This window comes from Salmo salar, chromosome ssa15 (assembly GCF_905237065.1).
Source record: "Salmo salar chromosome ssa15, Ssal_v3.1, whole genome shotgun sequence".
NCBI lineage: Eukaryota > Metazoa > Chordata > Actinopteri > Salmoniformes > Salmonidae > Salmo > Salmo salar.
The window spans coordinates 55,436,979-55,458,343 of record NC_059456.1 but is presented as its reverse complement, the minus strand read 5'-3'; the positions used below and the strand labels follow the sequence as shown (position 1 = coordinate 55,458,343).

Sequence of the window (21,365 nt, the reverse complement as noted above, 5' to 3'; positions counted from 1 at the left end):
ATGCTAGCAACTCCACCTCACACTCTGAAAGGCAAGTTTTGCCATAATGGTTAATTCCAATCTGTTAAAATCAAGCTACAGAAGTCCTTAAAGGGTCGGTGTTGTTTCTGGATGGGGTTAGAGTGTGGCTAAGTGGGGATGGACAGAGAGAAAGAGAGAGCTATTGAGCTTTATGTTGTTGAGAGCCGAGACATGAGCAAGTCAATGGCAATCAGCGGATATATAATCAGTCTCCAGAGCACTCAACTCTTATTCCAATAAACCAGTTCAAAGCTCCAGCAGATAATTAAAAAAAATAAGATATAAAGACAATACAAAAGCTTGAACATAAGGCAAAAGGACATCTGACCAAATACATACAGTAACATAGCCAGCAACGGCCCACTATGTATTGTCTAACATGATCTGATCTGTTCTGCTTGAGCAAATCTCTGACCTTCCATTATTAATTAGAATCCCTAACTTGAAAGTGAGAATCAGGCAAATCTCGAACCCATTGTGACATAAGTGATTTACGTATGGGGTCAAAGCTGCTCTTAGGACTTCAAGACAGAATTTGTTCCGGTGTCAATGTATTACATTTAGTCGTTACCATTTGTCTGAGGGCGAGTTCTGGGGTTAAAGGGTCTGACATGTTTCTCATTTTCACACAGAACAAGGAAGAGAGAAAGTAAAAATTATTGTGAGAGAAATGTGCCAATTGACTATCCGATCGCCAGGTTGTTATTGTTAAAGAGAATGTGTTCTCAACTTCTCAATAACCTACCTGGATAAATAAAGGTAATACGGTACTGTATCTTCACGATACTATGCGCAAAGTAACTTTGAAGTTAGCCAGCAGTAAAACCCCAAATCAATAAGTAATCAAGATAAGTTTTGTTAAAGTTAATGATCTTATTGATCAGATTCAATACCTCATCTGAACCATGGAAAACCTCAAGCTGTTACAGCAAACAAATCACATTTTTATTGACAACATAAGTTCAGTGACTTTAGATAACATACAGTATGGATCACTTCAAAAAGTCATTACGAATATTTCCACAATCTCCTTGTTCTACCATAATATCCTGTGCAGATTTCACACTATTATATTTTCAGTTTTTACAAACATCTGTCTATATTTATTTTACCTTTATAGAACTAGGCAAGTCAGTTAAGAACAAATTCTTATTTTCAATGACGGCTAGGAACAATGGGTTAACTGCCTTGTTCAGGGGCAGAACGACAGATTTTTACCTTGTCAGCTCGGGGATTCGATCTTTCGGTTACAAGTCCAACGCTCTAACCACTAGGCTACCTGCCGCCCCCATATCAGTGTTGCACAATCTATTCTTAGGGGAGTGCTCAGAAAGAACACATGTTGCTCAAACCCAGCACTTACTGTACACAACCAATCACCAAGTTCTTGATTAGATGAATAGGGGTGTCCTCCAGAAATGGATTGAGAAACGCTGATGAAGACAGACTTACAGATCTGTAGACTAAACTGTATATTATTGGGTGTGGTTTTGGCAAAATTCATACAGTCATTATGAATATATTCATGTCACAATCTCATTGCGCTATTCTATCATCCTGTGCAGATATCACACGCCTATGTTTGCAACTTCTTCCCATTGCTGTGTGTACACACACACACACACACACACACACACACACACACACACACACACACACACACACACACACACACACACACACACACACACATAGTAGACTGTATTATTGAGTTATATTGTTCATCAGCAATCTGTCTACATGGCCTGGCGGATCTTGTCCAGGCTCTTCTCAATGTTGTCTATCACCTCTACTGCAGCCTGAGGGATTCTCGTCCCGGGGCCGAAGATACAGCACACACCACTCTGGTACAGGAACTCATAGTCCTGTAGAGAAACATACAGCATGGAGTTATATACTGTAAAAGATACAGCACACACCACTCTGGTACAGGAACTCATAGTCCTGTAGAGAAACATACAGCATGGAGTTATATACTGTAAAAGATACAGCACACACCACTCTGGTACAGGAACTCATAGTCCTGTAGAGAAACATACAGCATGGTGTTATATACTGTAAAAGATACAGCACACACCACTCTGGTACAGAAACTCAGTCCTGTAGAGAAACATACAGCATGGAGTTATATACTGTAAAAGATACAGCACACACCACTCTGGTACAGAAACTCATAGTCCTGCAACATAAAGTGTTACTGACACACACATTCTCAGGCCAAAATGGAATGAGGATAAAGTACATTTTCTTTATTAACAGACCATGCAGAGACAGTAAAACCTTTACTAGAACCATTATCTCCCTTAATACCAGTGTATAACCAACATGTGAGTCAGTGGATGCTCTTCATAGGAAGAAGGGGAAGACCATTCTACTCAGTGAATTTCATAAAAATAATAAATATATTCACTGATTAAAACACACTGTTTTGAAATGAAGGTCAACAGTAGCCCCAACAGGGTAGCACCATTGCTTAGCCAGAGGACAGCTAAACTATATATACAAAAGTATGTGGACACCCCTTCAAATGAGTGGATTCAGCTATTTTAGCCACACCCGTTGCTGATTGGTGTATAAAATCGAGCACACAGCCATGCAAACTCCATAGACAAACATTGGCAGGAGAATGGTGTTGTGTCTGACTGTTATTTTTTTATGTGATTGACTTATTTTATCAAATAATTACATACCACGTTAAATTATTACGCAATTAAATTACTCAAGTAACAATTAATTAAGTAGTAATCTGGGGCAGCAGGGAAAAAGTTATTTAACGAGTTACTATCTCCCGACTCTCTAAAGATATAAATATCTCTTACATCAGTCACAGTCAAGTCATTAATTCTTATTTACCTTCCATCAGTATCATTCTGAATGTTGCAAAATCCTTGGATATCTGCACGAATCCTAGCATAAATGATAAATCAGCGATATACAAATTGGCTTAATTATTTATTTACTAACTAACTAAATAATCACACAGAATTACATAAACACACAAACAGAATAGTTTACACATTGATTACTACATAATGCAATGAAAAGTCCCTAGTGGACTTAACCCGATATGACAGCTTGGCAGATAAAGAGCGGGAAAGACAGAATGGACCCACTACATACATACAGCTGAGATCTATGCTCATGGAAAAGCAAATACTTTGCACATGAACGGCCGCTCATTCAAAATAATTGCAATGTACATATTTACGTGTGTACAGTTGAAGTCGGACGTTTACATACACCTTAGCCAAATACATTTAAACTCAGTTTTTCACAATTCCTGACCTTTAATTCTGGTAAAAATTCTCTGTCTTAGGTCAGTAAGGATCACCACTTTATTTAAAAAATGTGAAATGTCAGAATAATAGTAGAGAGAATTATTTATTTCAGCTTTTATTTCTTTCATCACATTCCCAGTGGGTCAGAAGTTTACATACACTCAATTAGTATTTGGTAGCATTGCCTTTAAATTGTTTAACTTGGGTCAAACGGTTCGGGTAGCATTCCACAAGCTTCCCACAATAAGTTGGGTGAATATTGGCCCATTCCTCCTGACAGAGCTGGTGTAACCGAGTCAGGTTTGTAGGATCCTTGCTTGTGCACGCTTTTTTAGTTCTGACCACAGATTTTCTATAGGATTGAGGTCAGGGCTTTGTGATGGCCACTCCAATACCTTGACTTAGTTGTCCTTAAGCCATTTTGCCACAAGTTTGGAAGTATGCTTGGGGTCATTGTCCATTTGGAAGACCCATTTGCGACCAAGCTTTAACTTCCTGACTGATGTCTTGAGATGTTGCTTCAACATATCCACATACTTTTCCTGCCTCATGACGCCATCTATTTTGTGAAGTCCACTACTTTCCTGCAGCAAAGCACCCCCACAACATGATTCTGCCACCAACGTGCTTTGCAGTTGGAATGGTGTTCTTCGGCTTGCAAGCCTTCCCCTTTTTCCTCCAAACATAACGATGGTCATTATGGCCAAACAGTTCATTTTTGTTTAATCAGACCAGAGGACATTTCTCCAAAGAGTACGATCTTTGTCCCCATGTGCAGTTGCAACCCGTAGTCTGGCTTTTTTTATGGCGGTTTTGGAGCAGTGGCTTCTTCCTTCCTGAGCGGCCTTTCAGGTTATGTCGATATAGAACTCGTTCTACTGTGGATATAGATACTTTTGTACCTGTTTCCTCCAGCATTTTCACAAGGTCCTTTGCTGTTGTTCTTGGATTGATTTGCACCAAAGTACGTTCATCTCTAGGAGACAGAATGCGTCTCCTTCCTGAGCCGTATGACGGCTGCGTGGTCCCATGGTGTTTATACTTGCGTACGACTGTTTGTACAGATGAACGTGGTACCTTCAGGCATTTGGAAATTGCTCCCAAGGATGAACCAGACTTGTGGAGGTCTACAATGTTTTTCAGAGGTCTTGGCTGATTTCTTTCAATTTTCACATGATGTCAAGCAAAGAGGCACTAAGTTTGAAAGTAGGCCTTGAAATACATCCACATGTACACCTCCAATTGACTCAAATGAAGCAACTAAAGCCATGACATCATTTTCAGGAATTTTCCAAGCTGTTTAAAGGCACAGTCAATTTAATGTATGTAAACTTCTGACCCACTGGAATTGTGATACAGTGAATTATAAGTGAAATAATCTGTCTGTAAACAATTGTTGGAAAAATTACTTGTGTCATGCACAAAGTAGATGTCCTAACCGACTCGCCAAAACTATAGTTTGTTAACAAGAAATTTGTGGAGTGGTTGAAAAACTAGTTTTAATGACTCCAACCTAAGTGTATGTAAACTTCCGACTTCAACAGTATGTCTTTGCTGTCTCTCCGTTGAAAACACTCTTTTCGTCTGGGGAGTAATTCGACAGAAAGTCTCTGGTTTGTCCACCAGAGATCAGTCTTTCGTAGTTGTAGCTCTGTTATAATGGATATGTCAGACGTACCAATGGCCGTTTGACAGGGAAATGTTCTTTAGAGTGGATCTTTCAGAGTACCACCTGGTGGTTCTCGGTCGAGGTTACTAGACTAAAGTACTTAAACAGCTGAAGACTGAATGTTCCTGTGTAGTCTTCATCTTCTTCACTCGAGAAAGATTCAGTGTCTTTCAGCTCACGCTGTTGGTCTCAAGAGTGGTAACCATTTCAGCGTGGGGACGCACATCCTCACCTTCTCTGGTCTTAAGTTTTTTAGATTTCTTAACCATTCGTGACGTCCGGTTCACACCGCGTGCTTGGTCTCTAGAGATTTAAATGTATTAACCATTTCAACATGTAGCCACAGCTCTATTCTTTCTGGTCTAATGTAAATTTGGTCACAATTCCTATTTAAGCACTCGGTGGAAAAAGGGCATTCCCTCTTTTTGTCATAAGGTCTGTGCTCACATGGGCGTGGCCACTGACTTGGCAAAAGTCTTACATGAAAAACAATTCTCTCATTTAGAAGGCTACCATCACATTTCATCTTCTCACAAATAGTTTCATATTTAATCATATAAGTTCCCCAACATTTGAATGTGAACCTGATGACTGGGAAATATACACATTCAGAGATACAGTTATGTGGGGGAATCTGGGGGGGGGAATCTGGCGCCTATGACCCTCACCCAAAAGGGCAAGTCATGACAATGGCCTTACTGAAGAGCTCAGTGACTTTCAACAGGGCACCATCATATGACGGCACCTTTCCAACAAGTCAATTTGTCAAATTTCTGCCTTGCTAGAGCTTCCCCCGGTCAACTGTAAGTGCTGTTATTGTGACGTGGAAACGTCTAGGAGCAACAACGGCTCAGCCGCAAAGCGATAGGCCACACAAGCTCACAGAATGGGACCGCCGAGTGCTGAAACCCGTAAAAATCGTCTGTCCTCGGTTGCAACACTCACTACCAAGTTCCAAACTGCCTCTGGAAGCAATGTCAGCACAATAACTGTTTGTCGGGAGCTTCATTAAATGGGTTTCCATGGTCGAGCAGCCGCACACAAGCCTAAGATCACCATGCGCAATGCCAAGTGTCAGCTGGAGTGGTGTAAAGCTTGCCACCATTGGAGTCTGGAGCAGTGGAAACGCGTTCTCTGGAGTGATGAATCACACTTCACCATCTGCCAGTCCGACGAACAAATCTGGGTTTGGCGGATACCAGGAGAACACTACCTGCCAGAATGCATAGTACCAAATGTAAAGTTTGGTGGAGGAGGAATAATTGTCTGGGGCTGTTTTTCATGGTTCGGGCTAGGCCCCTTAGATCCAGTGAAGGGAAATCTTAACGCTACAGCATACAATGACATTCTAGACGATTCTGTGTTTCCAACTTGTGGCAACAGTTTGGGGAAGGCCGTTTCCTGTTTCAGCATGACAATACCCACATGCACAAAGCGAGGTCCATACAGAAATGGTTTGTCAAGATCGGTGTGGAAGAACTTGACTGGCCTGCACAGAGCCCTGACCTCAAACCCATCGAACACCTTTGGGATGAATTGAAACGCCAACTGTGAGCCAGGCCTAATCGCCCAACATCAGTGCCCGACCTCACTAATGCTCTTGTGCCTGAATGGAAGCAAGTCTCTGCAGCAATGTTCCAACATCTTGTAGAAATCCTTCACAGGAGAGTGGATGCTGTAATACCTTTCACTTACTTAGCCAATGCAGCTAATTTAGCCTACTCAACAACCTGACTCAAACAGAGAGGAATGGTATTTATGTTAGCCAGCTGGCTAAGACTATCTAACACTTCATCTGTTCCAAGTCAAGGTAAGCTTTCGGTTTTATGAATGTATTGCCTGCTAAACTGGTTGCTGAACACTGTACTGCGTGATTGTACACAAGGTTTGGATTGTGGGTTTACTAACGTGTTAATTTTAGTTTGTTGACATAATGTTAATATGGTGACAACAATGTAGACTGTGTAGCGGTTAGGGGTTATGGTATGAAGGTTTGGCTTGGAGAGGTTCTTGCGCCTGGTAACAGACACCTGTTGTGTTGTGCACTGAAGTCCACAAGCAAAGGGAAAATGTAAGAGGAGGAGAGCACGTAGATGATAGATGGAATTATACAACGAGTAAAGTGATGATGCTTTATGTGGCTACTATGAAAGTGAACTGTGTGTGCAGGTGATCAGGGATGCATTCAGTCCACCGATTCTGTTACTAAACTGAAGAAAACGAGGAGGGACCTACCTGAATTTGTCCAATAAAAACTCTCGTTTTAGTTGCAAAGCAGTTTGCAACTGTTTGGACTAATGATTACACCCCAGATGAGATAGATCTTGTCAAGAGTGTGCAAGGCGATATTGAATGTGTCTTTCACTTTGATTACCACAATTTGTCTCTAGACCTGGGCACCTATATTACAAATGTTAATTTCTAGGCTAGGTTGTAGCAACCTCATTATGGGTATAAGGCAAACTTGAGTATCATGTAGTAGCGCACACCTATCAAATCACCCTCCCTAATCTCTAATGGCACCAACCACCACTGGTGTGAATGCACCCGGAGAAACCTGCATATTTTGATATCTATATAGCAGAGCTATTATACTGTAGCATAGTGTCGAAGCTGAAGAAAAGCTCTTAATGAATAAAACTTTCACTATGATTACCACTATCTATACATAAAGGACAGAGGGCAAGGCGAACGCAATCACGTCACTGTCATGCCTAGGAATGTTAGCGGCAGTTCTCATGGTATTGTATTCGTTATGATACAATCTTATGTGTTCAACATGGGCCTCTGATCCTGGCTGTTTTATGTTTGTTGTTGTTGGCTCCATAATCGGCTGCTGTTTATTTGTGTGAACACAGGAACATGGTTTCATAAACGAGACGTCTCTCTGAATACATAAACTAATGGTTTCATCTCTCACAGGACACCAGTAGCTATTACTAGGGCTCTGTGTGTGTGTGTGTGTGTGTGTGTGTGTGTGAGCTTCCAGGCATCAAGTGGCAGAGCTATGGATTTTGATGTCAATTCCTATTTGCACTGCTTTGACTTTTCCAATTCACACCCACTCCGAGCGGCACCTCCATCCCACAACACACTATAATGGCATCCATTGGTCCCCTGCAGAAGGCAACTGATGTGTTATACTACCAAGACACAAGCACGCGCATTTGTGTGTATATTAAGACGGGAATAAGAAATAGTAAATCAGGCAGCCTGATTGTGTTTACCTCAACTAAATCAATGTTTTCTCGCTCTCCAGGCATAGCAGTAATTAAACCATCTCATAGGTTCCATGTGTGCACCACTCTCTGTGTGTGTTTTGGTCACCCTTTTGAACAACAAACAATAATCTGGTTAGCCGACCCATGGGAGGCAGGACGGAGCTGGCCCTCGATCCGGCTAAGTTTGCTGTCTCCTGGGCACATGTACATACGACACAGTCCTCATACACAGATTTCTCACATAAATGCACAACGTTAAATCAGGTTACAGACCAGGTAACTCGGCCTTGGACCCCTGGACTTAGCGAGAGTACATATTAGCAGGCTAGTTAATCGGTTTTGTAACACTAGCCTTCGTGTTCTAATATTGTCGATGGTTCACCACTGTGAGACCGTAGGTCATGGACAAACGGGCTCCTATCTGGGGGGTTGCAGGGATGATCTCGTCTGTCTTTAGAACAATGTCTCTTTATTATTCTCCACAAGATGGCTGTACATCGTCCTGGGACTCTAAGAGCAGAGTGACCTGTAGTGTTTAACCTAGCAGGCTACGGGTTATTCTACAGTTTGGTCAAGCAGAGAGACTAAACTGGTCTTTATTTTCCTATTTGATGAGAGAAACTGCTGGCAGCAAGTGTAGGTGTCATTTGCACTATTATTGTTTAGTATTCTGCAGAGAGAAAGGAGAAAGAGGTGGATTGATGTATATTCTGTATATGTATTTTTCTTGCTGTTTTTAAAAAATGGTTTTAATTATGAGAGCTTGAGTGAGTAACCTTGGAGAGGGAGATCATTATTTGGTCTCAGAAAGAGAAAGACTGACATAGAGACTCAGGACATTCTCAGGGTTCATCTACCTACAAGTCAAAGGTTACAGTGTACATGAGGTGGGATGACCCCTCCACAGATGACTAGGATGTCAGGGTGGTTGAGGTTGGGTTAGAGGTCACAGGTTACCTGAGGTGGGATGACCCCTCCACAGATGACCAGGATGTCAGGGCGGTTGAGGTTGCGAAGCTCCTTGATAAGCTCTGGGACCAGGGTCTTGTGTCCTGCGGCCAGCGTGCTAACCCCAACACAGTGGACGTCTGCATCTACAGCCTGCTGAGCCACCTCCAGGGGGGTCTACAGAGGAGGAAACAAAGTAGTATTATAAAACAGTAGTCATCATCACGTTAGTAGTCGAACCACTGCCAATGATGTGGAAAGTCTATATAGTGGTCCTCCGATACTGTACGTCTCAATAAGATCTGATTTATTACTTCTAAATCATGTGTTATATTTTAAGGCTGAGACTGCCCCAACGCACGTTCAATAAGCAATACATTTGCGAAAGCGTGCAGCGAACTGTGTTTGTTTCAAACAAAGTTTGTCAAACTTTTTTTTTAACACAAAAATTAAATTTTCTTAGTTTTAGCTACTTTTGCTAATAACACGATGTAATGACCACGTAAAATGTTGCTTTTACCTGTGGCTTTCTGACTTTTTAGATCTTGGTCCCGATGTCATGGAGTGGCTACAGATTTTAGTGGGTGCAGAGTCGAGGGTTATGTGGAGGAAGTCGTCCCTCGCTACAACGACTTCGCCTTTCGGTGTCATTTTCGGTTGAACCCCAAAAAACGTTTTGGTAATTTGGATGTCTAGACGGCCTGTGTTTTGGTCAAAGTAGCCTAGATTAAGTGTCACTAAAATCCCCAATGATGTAGCTAGTCATCCAGCTATCGTATAACGAAGCACAAATGCACACCCAGTCGCCGAGTTAGTTGACCAACCAGACAGCTAGGTGGGTGGGGGTGTACAGTCAACCAACCAGACATAAGTCCTTTATAATCAACCAAATGTTATTTATGTACGTTATAAGTATATTATTTATGGCCTCTTTAGAGCAAATCATTCAAATGTAAAAATACAATGTAGCCTACATTGTGAACAGTAAGCCTATAAAGAACAATACATAATTGTATCGTTGCTAATTTCCTCTGGCTTACAGTGGTGAAGGACAAAACATTACGGAGACAAAATCCAACCCACATTCCCATCAGGGGGCACTCCGAACACCGGGTCGCCTACATAGACCGGAAAGGTCAACCCAGGTTCCAGCTGCAAGCTGTGTGCGACAGCAAAGTTTGTTTCATGCATGTCTACGCGGGCAATGCTGGTTCTGTGCATGATGCACGCGTGTATAGAACCAGCAACCCTAAGGCTCACCTCAATGCCTACCCTTTGCCAGAGCAGTACCACCTCATGGGGGTAGCCTGCCTATCCCATAAGCCTGGATCTTATTGTCCCATTCAGGGACAATAGTCACCTATTGGACAAGCACAAAAGATTCAACCAGATCCACAGACGTCCTTTGGGCTGTTAAAGTGCCAATGGAGGAGGGTCCAACATCTGGAATGCTGCTGCTGGAGAAGAGCTAGAAGCCATCAGCAGTGCCTGTGTCCTCCACAACATGGTCCTCATCCATGAAGGCATCACAGAGGACTTGGATGAGGACCATGTTGTGGCACATAACATCGAGCTAGTCCCTGATCCTGCAGACAATAAAGTGGCCCCACGTAACCAGGCTGTCCAGAAGAGGGACAACATACTGCACCTGCTCTAAAAAAAATGTAAAACTTATTGTTGCACAATGGAGAAAATTGTTCTGGTGTCCATTTTTTAAGAAATAGCATTTTCAATGATTGAGATGCATGACATAGAATGTAATAGAATAACTTTATTTTTCCAGAAGGAACTTCAGTTTGCAGAGAAAACAAAAAGGACTAACAAGGAAAACCAAAATATTTGTTTATTAGATTGCATACATAAATAACACAAAACATTCCAAAAATCGATTTCCAGACTATAACATTGAGAACTATAAAAAAAAAAAAAATGATTTGATTGACTTAAAAAATAATAGCTGCTTATTCCAAAACGAATTTACTTCAATTACAATCCCTGCTCATTCAAAAACTGATTTACTTCAATTAACAGTCGCTGCTCAGTATTACGCTGCAAAGCAGCAGTGAACTTTTCCGAGAGAGAGTTCCTGTCTTGCTGAATCTGGACTTAATGTCTTTGCAGGCTGAGCATTTCATACATTTTTGCATCCATGTCTGTGGTCAACCTTTTAGGTTCTCGTGGCAGTGTGTGGGTGTCAGTGTGAGGAGGGGGAAGGGTTGGGTGCTGTATGTGTTTGTGGCATTGTGTGGGTGTCAGTGTGAGGAGGGGGAAGGATTGGGTGCTGTATGTGTTTGTGGCAGTGTGTGGGTGTCAGTGTGAGGAGGGGGAAGGGTTGGGTGCTGTATGTGTTCATGGCATTGTGTGGGTGTCAGTGTGAGGAGGGGGAAGGATTGGGTGCTGTATGTGTTTGTGGCAGTGTGTGGGTGTCAGTGTGAGGAGGGGGAAGGATTGGGTGCTGTATGCGTTTGTGGCAGTGTGTGGGTGTCAGTGTGAGGAGGGGGAAGGGTTGGGTGCTGTATGTGTTTGTGGCAGTGCGTGGGTGTCAGTGTGAGGAGGGGGAAGGGTTGGGTTCTGTATGTGTTTGTGGCAGTGTGTGGGTGTCAGTGTGAGGAGGGGGAAGGGTTGGGTGCTGTATGTGTTTGTGGCAGTGTGTGGGTGTCAGTGTGAGGAGGGGGAAGGATTGGGTGCTGTATGTGTTTGTGGCATTGTGTGGGTGTCAGTGTGAGGAGGGGGAAGGGTTGGGTGCTGTATGTGTTTGTGGCAGTGTGTGGGTGTCAGTGTGAGGAGGGGGAAGGGTTGGGTGCTGTATGTGTTTGTGGCAGTGCGTGGGTGTCAGTATGAGGAGGGGGAAGGGTTGGGTGCTGTATGTGTTTGTGGCAGTGTGTGGGTGTCAGTGTGAGGAGGGGGAAGGGGAAGGGTTGGGTGCTGTATGTGTTTGTAGCAGTGTGTGGGTGTCAGTGTGAGGAGGGGGAAGGGTTGGGTGCTGTATGTGTTTGTGGCAGTGTGTGGGTGTCAGTGTGAGGAGGGGGAAGGGTTGGGTTCTGTATGTGTTTGTGGCAGTGTGTGGGTGTCAGTGTGAGGAGGGGGAAGGGTTGGGTTCTGTATGTGTTTGTGGCAGTGTGTGGGTGTCAGTGTGAGGAGGGGGAAGGGTTGGGTTCTGTATGTGTTTGTGGCAGTGTGTGGGTGTCAGTGTGAGGAGGGGGAAGGGTTGGGTGCTGTATGTGTTTGTGGCAGTGTGTGGGTGTCAGTGTGAGGAGGGGGAAGGGTTGGGTGCTGTATGTGTGTGGGTGGGTGGAGTTGAATGTGTGTCAATGCGAGGAGGTTGAGAGTTGGATGTGTGCAGCTTTTTTGTGGGTGTAAGTATGAATGTTGAGGTCTACAGGTGTTTGTTGGTGTGTGTGGGTGGAGGTGTTGGGATGTGGGCTATGTGAGTGTGGTAGTGAATGTTGTGGTCTGTTGGTGTGTGTGGGTGGAGGTGTTTTGGTGTGGGCTATGTGAGTGTGGTAGTGAATGTTGTGGTCTGTTGGTGTTTGTTGGTGTGTGTGGGTGGAGGTGTTGTGGTGTGGGCTATGTGAGTGTGGTAGTGAATGTTGTGGTCTGTTGGTGTTTGTTGGTGTGTGTGGGTGGAGGTGTTGTGGGCTATGTGAGTGTGGTAGTGAATGTTGTGGTCTGTTGGTGTTCGTTGGTATGTGTGTGGGTGGAGGTGTTGGGATGTGTGTCAGTGAATGAAGAAACAATGCGGACAGGAGTTACTGCTGATTGAGAGGATCAACCATGTTGCTGCTCTAAGGTTGTCAGTAAATAGCCGGCTACAAACTAGCCAGCTAAGTAGAATTAGTCTTGGGAGTAGCCTATTGTATAGCCTACTTTGTTTGCTCCCAATACCAGCTTTCGACCAGGGTCTGTGCGCTCGGTGACACACACCCCATCATGGAGAATCATCCTTCATCCATACAAGGAGGAAGTAGCCTATGCTAGGCTAGCTATACAGGCTATGCATCGACATACAGTGAGGGAGTAGCAATATTTTCTTATCATGAGCAGGAGATGGTGCTTATCACTGTGATTCTGGTGATTAGTTTAGTGCAGCATCAATATTGATAGTAGCCATCACTGTGTCGCGCAGCTCACGAGACCACCGCAAGGCACTCTATCAGCGATAGCTGACATTTTATGGGTCCTCCCAGTCACTAGTTAATGTGACTTGCGCCGGCAGTCACGCTTTAAATATTGTACAAATTATTTCTGACAATACTATTCTTTGGAACCCTATTCCCTTACACAGTTTAAGCTAGAAATGCATTCCCTTAATTTGAGACTGGTCTGGATTAGTGCACTAGTATCTCTACACTGTTACTGCTTTTCTGCTTTGAGCAAATCAGAGTATCTGCTAGCTCATTAGTGCATACTGTAGCATGAGTCAGACTAGTTTACATTTTACGGTATCATTTCAGTCAACGTAGTTACATTTGCTTCATGCTAATCTGCAGCAGTATGTTTAAGCTCTGATTATTAGCCATTTCTAATCATGTGTCATACATTTTACATAGGTAGTAGTCTCTGTCCGTCTATCTTCGTGTTCTAGTAGTATTATTATTCTAGTGACAGTTTACTGACTCTATTCTTAGGTTATCGTATGCTATTGTATGCTAATTCTAGTGATCGTGTCACTCTAGTCATCATCAGGGGTGAAAGTAGATTTAATTTCTTCCTGGTACTTATGGGCCTAATCATAGAATTCCATATAGAACCCCTATTAATTCAATAGGATCTCTGTGGGACTAGTTGTAAAGATTTGTCATTTAACTTTTAAAATGTATTACCTTTTATTGGGGCATAAACACAACCAGTTATCTTCTTTTATCTGATTGTCAAACAATCACTTCAAAAGGGCTCCTTTACTAGACTACCTGCGCACATTCAACCAGTCGCAACATACTGTATTTCCAGCCTCTAAACTGTCTGTATGGTGAATGGAAAGAGACCTCTAACACAAAACACCAAAAAGTGGAATGGCATTTGGTGATTGTCATTAGGCCAGACGTTTTTGAGTTCACTGCTGCGGACGCGTCTCGATGTCGGCCACTTATCTCTGCCTTGGCATTTTGGATTGTAGACTATAACACCCGTTTTCAAGTCCATTCGCAAATTGTTCATGCCTCTGACATGCGGTAATGATAAATAATTGTGAAATAGCCTACAGTTTACATGTTTGTTTTAATTATTGTGATAGGCTCATGTTTTACCGGTACGGCGTACCCCCACTATTTATTTTGCCGGGACGCACTACCGGACCTCCTTACTTACACCCATGGTCAGCATGTATTAGCTACTGAGCCTAACCATGCACATGCTCCTACAAATGTGATATCGGCAGCCATGCCATATGCAATACTGTGTGTATAGATAATGAAGCAAAGAATATCAGCTAACACCTGAATGTGCTAGCAGTCACCATTGCATAAGAGCTGCAGCCTAAAACACATGATAGAAGTAGTATGTAAGACATGTAGATAACAACATGCAAGCAGAAGATTAATAATAGGAGCTAATACATGATGACTATAATGAAGTGATCACTACAATTAGCATTCAAATAACACTATAGCCTCAATTTACATGTATACTACTGCCTAACCCTAACCATAACTTGAAATCTGAGGAAGAAAGGTTAGGGTTATCACCTTGGACCTTAGTGGGGAAGCTGAAGCTGTGCGATGACCAATCAAGGCTCGCTATAGTTTCAACCGTGTAGCCTAACCCTGTTGATACTGGCATTACCTAGCAGGCGGTGGGCTTGCTAAACACTCACATGGCGATAAGCTGTTGGCGATCAAGCGGCCGTTGCCTCTAATGGGAACGTCTGTTAGAGCGTTTATTTCAGATATCAAGGCATATTCTATTAATCTACAGGGTCTATTTCTCTCATTATCAGGTCATTTATTACTTTCTCATGGCTTACCGGCATATACCGTTAGACATAAACCTTCAGCTCAAGTAGACTATTTTTTAGGTCTAGGTTTTAGATTATCACGTCACTCTCACTGCATTAGTAGGTCATTAGGCTATTTAGATAGCTACGTAACCACCTGTACTAATGTTTAGTTGAGGTTTTGGGGGGGGGGGTTGTTAGTAATACCGTCTGTATGTTGTTTTATGCCATGTGATGGTGTGTCACGGCTGAGCTGTGCCACTCTGCAGCAGTCTACTGTCTGCTCTTCTCTCTGTACAATGTCTTCTGTTATATAACCACGTATATCTTTTCTATTCCAATTTCAGTGAGGCAAATGCAGCCTTTCTTATCATGGTTCGATAGCAGGGATTCAATTCATATTGGGTGTCAGGCACCCTTTGGCGTGCAGTCTGCTCAGGAATCCATCTGTTCGCCTTCTTTTCATGGACTACGGAGAAGCAACCAACATCCATATCAAAGAGTATCTCTCCTCACTCAGTAGCACAATTTTGAGTTCATGTTAAGGCAACAGTGTTGATGTTATATTACGCTTTCCAGAGGTGGTCCATATGATGGCTTTAGGAGTTCTTCAGTCTGAATAAGCTAAATGTTCCTTCCCTTTAATCTTGCATGATCTCTTATGTTCTGTTTGCATTATAGACACTCACATGTTAACTGTACTCTCATACACTCCAAGATGAAAGAATTAGCATGGAACATCAGTCATCTTCACCAGAACAAATACTGCTTTGTCCTCTCTTTCATGTTAGGCTACCTGCATGCTGAGCAGCACATGGCAAACAGCACATGGCAAACCTTTGTTCAACATTGATGCTGGCAACCAATGACAAGATACTGGAATTCATCACGGCTCTGATTCCTTCGTCAGCACTGCGAGCTAGTTTTGAGCTATAAGCCACCCAATTCCGCTGCTACTGCTTCTCAAATCGTTCCCAACCACACCCTCAAGATCATGGGCCCATGATCCTCTGCTGCTACGAATGTACATTTGATTCTGAGATCGTGGAGCCTAAATGAGTTCCTGCAGTATTGCCATATGATCATAATTCGGTCAGTCCCGTAGTCCAGTTGCTATGTTGCATAGGTAGAAAATCCTCATATACCAAGATGACAACTCATCCCTGCTTCAGCGAAGCCCCCGGCGGTGCATCTATTGTAGGCGGTTGGCTAGGTAATGGCCAGCGGGTTCATACGATTTACGGTTGCCTAATTAGATAGGTAAAATATTTCCCCATGTACCAAGATGACAGCTCATCTTGCCTCAGAGTGTACCCAGCGGTTTATCATGTTAGAAATAGATATACTGCTGAATTAGCTCATGCTACACATAGTTAGTATTCACACATACGCCTAGTAGACAATCACGTAACGGTAGAATTCCTTCACTGGTCTATTGAGAGCTCCTAACGGCGATAAATTTACCTGCCAGTACCATGCCTCATTAAGTTTGCTAAGATGGCGTCAGCCATGCTCAATATCCTACATGTTGCCGTCTTTGCTGGCTACTTGATATAAATACATTGCATATAGCTACAGGTGGTTGGCTGAGTCATATTGCTTAGGGTTGCTTGTTAAATAAGGAGATAATGTAGACCCACCAGATGATCAGTCATTTAGTTTCAGTGAAAGCACCCAGCAGTGCGTCTCCAGGGCAGCTGGGTTCGTACTGCTTACAGTTGCTAGTTAGATAAGTCGAATATTCTCATATACCGAGATGACAGCTCATCTTGCCTCAAGCGAGGGTACCCGGCGGTGGGTCATACGAGAAATATAAGGCATACGTTGCACAGCTCATGCTACAAGACTGTGTACTATGGTTAATATTCACACATAGTATACAGTCTTGCACTGGTAGAATGACTTTAGCTGGTCTATTTAATCATATTTAAACAGTGCTTTCTGCCGTAGCTACACATAGTCATCTGTCGTATGGTTCTGCTGTTTTGGGGGACTGGTATAGCTTACTGCGCTCACTGCTTGTAGATAATGTTATATATTAACGCTTTGCTTGAGCAGTGAGCTGCCCTGAAGGAGCACAGCCTATATCGGTTAACTGACCACAAAGCAACATTTTGCAAGGGCCATCTCAGTCTTTGGACTTGCACCCAATTGAAAACCTGTGGTTTGAATTAAAGAGGGCAGTCCATAAAAGCAGACAAAGGATATCAAGGATCTAGAAAATATTCTGTATGGAGGAATGGTTCGAAGATCCCTCCCAACGAGTTCTCCAACTTCCTAAAACATTTTAGAAAAAGGCTCAGTGTCATTATCCCCTCAAGGGGAGGGTTCACCAGTATTTAAAACAGGGGTGCCAATAAATTTGACTGCTATCTTTGAAAAAAAGAAAATGTATTACTTATTTAACAAAATCTCTATCTGAGCAATTGTATTAGTATAAAACAATATATGTTTTGGAGCATACAATATAGCTCAGTATTTGTATTATTTATTTTGTAGTCTTTTTGGCTCATCTTTATCGAGGGTGCCAATAATTAGGAACCTGACTGTATGCGAGACTGAATGTTCCCTAAACACGGGAAACTGTTGAGCGTGAAAAACCCAGCAGCGTTTCAGCTCGAGACAAACCGGTGCGCATGGCTTCTGCTACCATACCCCGTTCAACGGCACTTAAATATTTTGTCTTGCCCATTCACCCTCTGAATGGCACGCATACACAAGCCATGTCTCAATTGTCTCAAGGTTTAAAAATCCTTCTTTAACCTGTCTCCTCTCCTTAACAAGTGACATTAATAAGGGATCAGAGCTTTCACCTGGATTCACCTGGTCAGTCTATGTCATGGAAAGTGTATGTTCTATTAGGTTTTTAATCAATAAAACGTCACAATACGGTGCAGTGTTCGATTTGGATGCTGGAGGGCAAGGAGACCCCGAGCTCCACTAAACCATAGACAACTATGTGCCGTTTTTATCATCTCATCAGCCCTTGAAGAGCATAGTCAGAGCTACACATTTTTTATTATTCTACATGCTCTATCATCAGAGTTATACAGCAAGCAACTGCATGCTTTTCATGACCAGTAAACTTCAATTGATCATGTCATTTCAGATACGTGAGGGTAGCCTATCCATTTGGCATGTAGCTAGCTAAGCAAACAACGTTTGCAGCTCACATGACTGCTGTCAAACTCCACACAGTTATCACTGACTAGTTGCATAGTCATTTGCCACTGAGAAAATAATTTAGGTACTTAAAGCATTCTTAGAATTTCTTTTTTTAGTTTTTTTTTAAATCAGGTTTTGGCTTACAGACATTATTTCTTTATTGACATGTCAATAAAACTCATGAATGTAACTACTTGGCAAATGTTATGTTCTACTTGTAGCCCTGGTTGTCCTGAAAATAAAATGGTAAAAACACTTCAATGTGAGACTACATGTGAGGGCAGGGCAAGCAGATTAATGAAAGTAGTGCATTTCATGTTGTTTCCGATTCAGGGATTGGCTGGGACGTTTTAACAAGACTGGAGTGTCTGTCTAACTATCCTCGCTAGAAGAATGACGAGGGAAGAGTGGTGAAACGTCGTGAACTGGCCGTATGCAGCTTTGATGTTTGCCATGCCTATGTAGGGAATGTTCCATAGGCTTTCCATAGGTCTAGAGTAGACCAGATGGACTCACACTCACAGACACAAACAAATTCCAGCTTTAATTGTTTAAAAGGACGATTGACCAAGATATGACCCACCTACAGATTTATAGTAAGGGCTTTTTCCAAGTACGAATATGATGTGGTATGCATGCATGCAGCATTAACATTGCTGCATTAGAGTCCCATTGTTATCACACACGTTCTATAGTGCGGTGATCATTGTGCTATGCCTGGCATAGCTTATGTGAATGACTACCTTGACCTTTAAGAATTAGTTGAGGTGTGACTAAAACAACATTGGGGCAGGGATTGAACCCAACGCAAATTAACGACCTAAGCACAGAAATAGGTTTATGGGCAATTTAAGGCAATTTCACAAAAGTTCGCAGAGATCACATTCGCTGCTAACTGCTCGAAGAGATATCACCTCGGTTATTTATCTGCGTTTGTTTGAATCCCTGCTTCACTTGATCTTCTCTCCCTGTCATGGAGTTATTCTTTTCTGTGAACACTTGGGAAATAAATACTCTTTCATTTCTCTTCAAGTCCAGTAGCTAGCAACTAAGCTTACCTGGAAGAGCGGTCCAATGTCAACGTCAAATCCCAGGTCAGCGAATCCCGTAGCGATGACCTTTGCCCCTCTGTCATGGCCGTCCTGGCCCATCTTGGCCACCAGCAGACGAGGGTTCCTGCCCTCATGCTTCTTAAATTCCACCACCCTGGGAGAAGATTAATAAGTCATATCAATAGTTATTAATAATTAAGTGTTTCTTGTACACAACCACCTTGGACACTCAATAGAGGACAGGGAAGGAGACTGTAGTGATAGCTGGGTAGTATTCATTAGACACCAAACAGAAGAAAACAAACTGAAACAAGGAAGGACTACTGTAACTTGTCCAAAAATAAGCATATTTTTGTTTTCCATTGCAAAATGCTTTGGTATGGTGTGCTCTAAGGAACACAATCTTTATGTGTAGTGGCCAGTCTAGCATAAAATGGCTCAGACGGGTGGATGCTACTGTACAAATGGGTGGTTGATGAGGTCAGTTACCTTTGCTTTGAATAATGCACTATATAAATGCAAATTATTGCATTGGTGTATTTGCCAGCAAAGAGCTTCGATTTTCTTCTTAAACTCCACAACCCTGTTCAGAAATGTGTAATATTAAAGTTTAGGTCTTGAAAGGCTCTAGACAAATTAAATGTATTGTAATTCCAGACACAACAACAGCAATAGTGACTTGATGGGGGAGAAAGTTGAAAACCCTGAGCACAAACAATCACATAGGAGGTTCAACAAGTGCCTTCAAACATCTTCTCCATCCATTGCTGATGTGTAGAAGCATGCCAATCACTTTGGCTTCCCAAGGGGACAACCATCTAGCCTGGTTAAGCCAGACTGATTGCTGCGTCCCTTGAGAACAAACCTGATTTAGGCTCTGTCTATGAGAGGAAAAGCTTAGTCTATGAATCCTGCTGTAGCTGAACTGTTCTGCAGATCGATCAGATCGAGTCAAGAGGTGGCAGTTAGCTTACTGGGAAGGAAAATGCAGACAAGTAGAGTTACTGGTTCAAATCCCAGGACAGGCACACAGTGGGATGAGGAAGTGGAAGGTTGCTGGTGTCAGAGCCATTCTGCCATTGAGCAAGGCATTTAACCTGGAAATTGTTCTGCACTGCAGTTGACCCTGTGCTTATTTCAGTGTGTGTGTGTGTGTGTGTGTGTGTGTGTGTGTGTGTTGTATGGTTGGGCGATATTACGATAGTATCATCTATCGAGGATGATTGACAGTCTCATTGACGACCTCATGATGGGACAAACGATACCTAACCTATTTCAACTTGACTGCCGCAAAGAAGGGCAGTGCATGGATGACATTCCGAGTAAGGCTATAACAAATATGAATATAGTTATTTCAATTAATATGTTGTATTTACAGAATGCAAGATAACTATGTAGACAGAGCTAAGAGTTTCACCAAAGCAGCACAAAATGTTAGATCAGAAAATGTTTTTGTTTTGCAAGGGCCAAAAGTCGAAGTAAATTGTTATAGCGGACATTTATTATTTTAAAAGCCACATTTTCGATTTTCTCTCGATTTGATATGCACATGACTTGGCACAGCTTTATTTTTAATGTCAAATATTTCAGGCCACAAAAAGTGAAGTTCAGCAAACAATGCCAAGATGTAAAAATCAAATGAGAAGTCAAAAAACTTAGGCTAGGCTACAGCTGAGCAAAGCTTATGAAAGAAAGGATGCATAGCCTATAGGCGTATAGGCCCATTTCCATATTATTCTAACAATGTGCAACCTACCTACAACACATAGTAAGCCCTGGCCTAATAAGAGGAGGATGAGGCAAAAATGCAAATCAGTATATAATTATCCAGTTCTAAGGACAGCAGAGTTGCTTGCTCTGCAGCCCATGATGATTAACAAACCTTCACCCGATGTTGACTTTGTGTCACTCGCACTTCGGCACACACAGACACACAGATAGGCTTAGGCTACACATCTCTTTCATGTCACATCTCCAATAGAGTAGAATAGTCTACTAGAAAATATTTGGCTCCACTATCTTTTGTCAATGATCCGATTCCTCCCGTAACATGCGAGTGATCGCTAGCAGTGTTTCTTT

General features: G+C 42.5%; 1 protein-coding gene across 4 annotated transcripts in view; it reads right to left on the bottom strand.

Moving 5' to 3' along the window:
* Positions 1-944: 944 nt before the first annotated feature.
* Positions 945-21,365, bottom strand: part of mmut (methylmalonyl CoA mutase) — a 46,451-nt gene continuing 26,030 nt past the window's right edge. For 3 of the 4 annotated variants that reach the window (XM_014145214.2, XM_014145213.2, XM_014145215.2), the window contains 3 exons: positions 19,293-19,440; positions 9,147-9,314; positions 945-1,886 (listed from right to left, as the gene is read on the bottom strand). In XM_014145214.2, coding sequence (XP_014000689.1) covers positions 1,758-1,886; positions 9,147-9,314; positions 19,293-19,440 — 445 coding nt within the window. In that variant the 3' untranslated portion in view covers positions 945-1,757. Of the gene's footprint in view, positions 1,887-1,975; positions 2,045-9,146; positions 9,315-19,292; positions 19,441-21,365 lie in introns of those variants that run through there. The other variant, XM_045695882.1, reaches the window with a different exon arrangement.